This window comes from Sinocyclocheilus grahami, unplaced genomic scaffold, assembly GCF_001515645.1.
Source record: "Sinocyclocheilus grahami isolate Dianchi unplaced genomic scaffold, SAMN03320097.WGS_v1.1 scaffold1288.1, whole genome shotgun sequence".
Lineage (NCBI taxonomy): Eukaryota > Metazoa > Chordata > Actinopteri > Cypriniformes > Cyprinidae > Sinocyclocheilus > Sinocyclocheilus grahami.
In genome coordinates, this window is record NW_015506467.1 from 518278 (window position 1) to 523250 (window position 4973).

Consider the following 4973-nt stretch of genomic DNA (forward strand, 5'->3'; position numbering starts at 1 on the left):
CTCAATCCCAGTGACCCCCAGCAGCGCTCATGTCTGCCCGACGACAGCCTCTCAGGTCAACCTGACAATAATCACATTATCAATCATAAGCTGATTATGTGCGTCTGAAGAACACGTGCTGATATTTGAAATATATTGGCACAATATTAGATTGCAATAATAGTCAGTTCACGCACATAGATGACTGGCCTCATTTGAATCTGTGCACTTTAATGTGTGGGATTTTCTTTACAGATTCACACAAAACAGACATTTGAAATAAATAGAGTTTCAATATAAAATAGTACTTTAGTTTTTACTAACTAAATTCATTTATTGCTTTACCCATGTTACACATTGGTGGAAGTAGGTTTAACAAAACTCAGAGCATTTATATGTGATGTGTGTGTATTTATGTGTGTGTGGTATAATGACATTGTTTGTCTTTTTTATATTTTATACATGTTCAGTAGCGTCCAAAAGCCTGAGAGCACATAATAAAATCATTGATTGTTCTCTTTAATCCTGCAAAAAAAGTAAAGAAAGTTTATAAAATTGAGAGAAATATTTAATATTCTTTTGAATTTCTAGGACACAAATCAAATGTAAGACAAAATGTGTCATGAAAATGTATTTTTTTTCTTTTTTGGTAACACTTCACGTTAACATCTCATTTGTTAACATTACCTAACAATGAGCATGATGTGATTTATTTATATAATATATATATACTGTATATGCAACAGCAATATATAAACTTTTAAAATGGCATTTATAAATCTTTGTTAATAGTTAATAAAAATAGATTTGTTCTTTATTCGTTAGTTCACAGTACATTTAATAATCGTAAAAGATACAATATTTGATTTTGAAAATGTATTAAATGTGGAGATTAAGATTAATTAATGCTGCAATGTTGTAATGCTTTAAGTATTGTTAATGTTAACTAATGTAGCAAGTAATGTTAACAAATAAAATCTAAGTGTGAAGTTTTACCTGTTATTTTATTTATTTTATTTTTTTAATTTTTACTTTTTTAAATAAGAGAACAGTTTATTAACAAAACATTTTTTGAAAAAAAAATTAAATTTTTTTTTCTGAAGATTGTATCCTATCCTGTGTTTTCCTAATTAACCGATTTTAGAAATAATTTTGGAAAATGTTTTAAATATGTATACAAATATATACAGTATGCAAATTTTCTAATCAGTATGGTGTGCACTGTATCCCACAATGCAATGCGCTTGAGTATAATAAATAAACCTGAAGTGATATCAAGCATCTAATTTTTTAATCATCCAATTATTCAAGAGTTAATTGGCTTAAAACATCAAAATAACACATTCTAGGATAACCACTTGCTGAATGAAACATAATGAGGTCATGATATAATAATGCCACATACTACTTATTTATTAATTTAGGCATTTATCATTGCATAATCATACGCTATTCTTAAAGTAGCAGAACTATGTCTATCAATACACTGCTTATCAGTGGATAAAAACATGAAGTGCAATAAAGAGGCATGAATTTTTACTTTTTTAAATAAGAGAACAGTTTATTAACAAAAAATTTTTTGAAAAAAAAATGTTTCTGAAGACTGTATCCTATCCTGTGTTTTCCTAATTAACCGATTTTAGAAATAATTTTGGAAAATGTTTTAAATATGTATACAAATATATACAGTATGCAAATTTTCAAATCAGTATGGTGTGCACTGTATCCCACAATGCAATGCGCTTGAGTATAATAAATAAACCTGAAGTGATATCAAGCATCTAATTTTTTAATCATCCAATTATTCAAGAGTTAATTGGCTTAAAACATCAAAATAACACATTCTAGGATAACCACTTGCTGAATGAAACGTAATGAGGTCATGATATAATAATGCCACATACTACTTATTAATTTAGGCATTTATCATTGCATAACCATTGCATAATCATACTCTATTCTTAAAGTAGCAGAACTATGTCCATCAATACACTGCTTATCAGTGGATAAAAACATGAAGTGCAATAAAGAGGCATGACAAGTAAATGACAAGGAAATATTTATTGTTTTGTTTTTATAATAGATATAAACAACTATACATACTGCACTGTTTTTATAAGGAAACAACAAATATGGACACACCAGAGCCTATCGAGAGAGTAGTACGTCTTTTCCCGTGGGTTACAGTCTGAGAAATGTCCATATTGTCAAGCTGTATGCATAGAGTAAACCGGAAGCAGCGCATCCCAAAATAACTGGGATTGTAACATCGTTTCCCCCGCTCCGCGATTATTACAGAGAAGAAAAACAACAAATGTTCCCCGTGTCCGTAAATGTGGCGAAAAGTGATAAGGCAATCTGTACAAATGTCCATAAATAAACTCCATCTCTTTCATAGTTTTGTTCACGTCCGCTATACACGTTTCCCGCTGCGTAATGGAAGACTAATAACACCTCTCTGTACGTGGTCTATAGAAAAACACCATTTCAAGTGACTCGGCTCATAAATTACAAGTCGGCACTGTTATTATGGTGTCAGGGTAGTCGAATGCACCCGATCTGTTCGTCGACACCTCGTGCAAAAGCATTGCCCCTGTCATACAGGATGCCAACATGCTGCTAGCAACAGACATACATTCAGGGAAAAAATTACATCATATAATGTATATTTACATATACAGCACACTATCAATCTTTTGGACAAGATACGACGTAAAGCTGCTCTTATAGAAATAGGCATGCGTTAGCAGCTATTGCACATAATGAAAGGATGATACGCTGCTGAGGAAGAGTCTGGTGTTTTACAAACAGACAACCTTTGCTTGTGCGTGATGAGCAAAACAGTAAAAAGCCTGTTAAATAAATTCAAGAGGGACATTTGCAGCCCAGGTTGGTCGGACAGCAGGTAGAGGGGGTTTAAGGTTGGATTTTGAAGGCGAGCAGCTCCTCGGAGTGCATGTTATTGAGCGAGCGCAGCTCAGGCAGCTTCAGCAGCAGCTTGGTGAAGACGGCGGCTTCGTTCGAGTGGTTTTTCATGATCAGGTTCCTCAGAGCTCTGATCAGGGTCTCCTGCAGGGCCTCCACGCCGCTTACGTCCTCGATGGCTGATCGGTCTGTGAAAACATGCAGAATTCATAAGCTTCACGAAAGAGGCCATTGCAGACACTAATACCAGTGAATGTATATAAGAAAATAATTGCAATAGAACTACTCAAATTATGCAAGAATTATTAAAAGCAAAACTAGTATGTATAAAATAGTTCAAAATTCACCCAAGATGATAAATATATATGTAAAACACATAACAACAGAAATAATGTTATTAAAAAGAAATAATAAATTAATAATACAAATGCTTAAAGATAAATCATTAATATTAATATATTAATTTAAATGCTTAAAAATGATTCAAAGTAAAACCAGTAGTATCAATAAATAGTTCAGAATTCACTCAAGATGGTGAAATTGCTAAATATAAAAATATATATAAAAATGTATAAATAATCTAATAATTTTAAATAATGAAAGAATTAAAAATAAATAATAATATAATCATAGAAATTATTAAAAATAATTGCTGATACATTCGTATCAATTATTAGAAATGATTAAAAACAATATGTATCAATAAATAGTTCAAAAGTCATCCAACCAAGATGGTGAATTTAGTAAGAGAAATAGTTTAATATTTAAATATAAAAATAAATGATAAATAATCAGTTAATAATATTATTAAAAATAAGTAATTTATTAATACTATGAATAAGTGAAAATAATCAATCGATCAATTAATAAATAAAAAATGTATTAATAATATAAATGATAAAACATTACACTTTTATCAATATATCAATATTTCAGAATTCACCCCAAGATGGTGGATGCAGCCAGAGAAATTGTTAAAATATATATTATAAAATGTTATAAATACATAAACATAAATAAATTCCAAATAAACAATTAATAATATTACTAAAATGTGTCATTTATAATACCTGCTGCCCATTATATTCCAAACGGTTTCTTATTGGTTAATTGGTTTCAGTTTTGATGCTGCCTTAGAAGACAGCTTCCTATATAGGCAGTATACAACAGGACGACTCACTAGGTAACAGTTATCTCTTATACCCTAGCAGTGTTATTTTTAGTATTAATTGTATACTATTATGGTATTTACTCATATATTGAATTGGCTTTTGTTCGCGTTTCTGTTTTTGAAGGGCGTACCTGCAGACACCAGCACCACGGCGGAGAAGAGTCTCATCTCTTCCTCGTTGAGCTGCAGGGCGGTGAGCTTTTCGCTGAACTCAAACATGCAGTTGAGCAGCTCTCCGGCGCCCATGGAGCGCAGCAGGTCCACGCTGTACGTCCTGCCGCTCAGGAACGTCACGGTCCGCTCTTTCACATCGAACAACGGCACGAAGCGCACCATCAGCACCTGCGCGGAGGAAGCGGAGGAGAGCGTTAGGGGTCTGACGGACGCTTGCGCTGTCAGAAACACGCCGGGACTCGTGGTGCTTTACCTCGAAGGTTCCCGCCTTGAGGAGGTGGACCTGGTCGTGTTGGGAGAGGTCCTGGAAGCCCGGGATCCGCTTGGCAAATTCCACCACTTCTCGTATGGCAGGGATGAAGCTCTTGGAAAACTCCTCCCAGATTTCGTGACCGGGCTTGCAGGGGTCCACGAAGGGGGAAACACTCATGGGACACACCTGAGAGAAGACCAACAGAGTCCCATTAAACCAGGTACACTTTCAGAGTCACTTAAGAGCTAAAACAGGTCTGCCCCCAAAGCTTCATTCGTGCGCTCGACACAATGGCTGTTTAAAAAAATAGAACAAATGATACATTCTTTTGACCAAATTCAAACTCTTATTCAAACTGTAAAAGAGTATGGAATTTATTTTTTACAGAGGACACAATATCATACTTCACTGCTTCAAGCTTAAATTATATATATATATATACAGTATATATATATATATACAGTATATATC

At 33.5% G+C, this 4973-nt stretch overlaps 1 protein-coding gene across 2 annotated transcripts in view; it reads right to left on the bottom strand.

Annotated features, from left to right (window-relative positions):
• Positions 1 to 2021: 2021 nt before the first annotated feature.
• LOC107568872 (nuclear receptor subfamily 1 group D member 2-like) overlaps positions 2022 to 4973 on the bottom strand; it is a 9263-nt gene continuing 6311 nt past the window's right edge. For both annotated transcript variants that reach the window (XM_016254868.1, XM_016254867.1), the window contains exons 6-8: positions 4503 to 4688; positions 4207 to 4417; positions 2022 to 3092 (exon numbers count right to left, since the gene is read on the bottom strand). In XM_016254868.1, the coding sequence (XP_016110354.1) occupies positions 2896 to 3092; positions 4207 to 4417; positions 4503 to 4688 (594 nt within the window). In that variant the 3' untranslated portion in view covers positions 2022 to 2895. The remainder of the gene's footprint in view (positions 3093 to 4206; positions 4418 to 4502; positions 4689 to 4973) is intronic.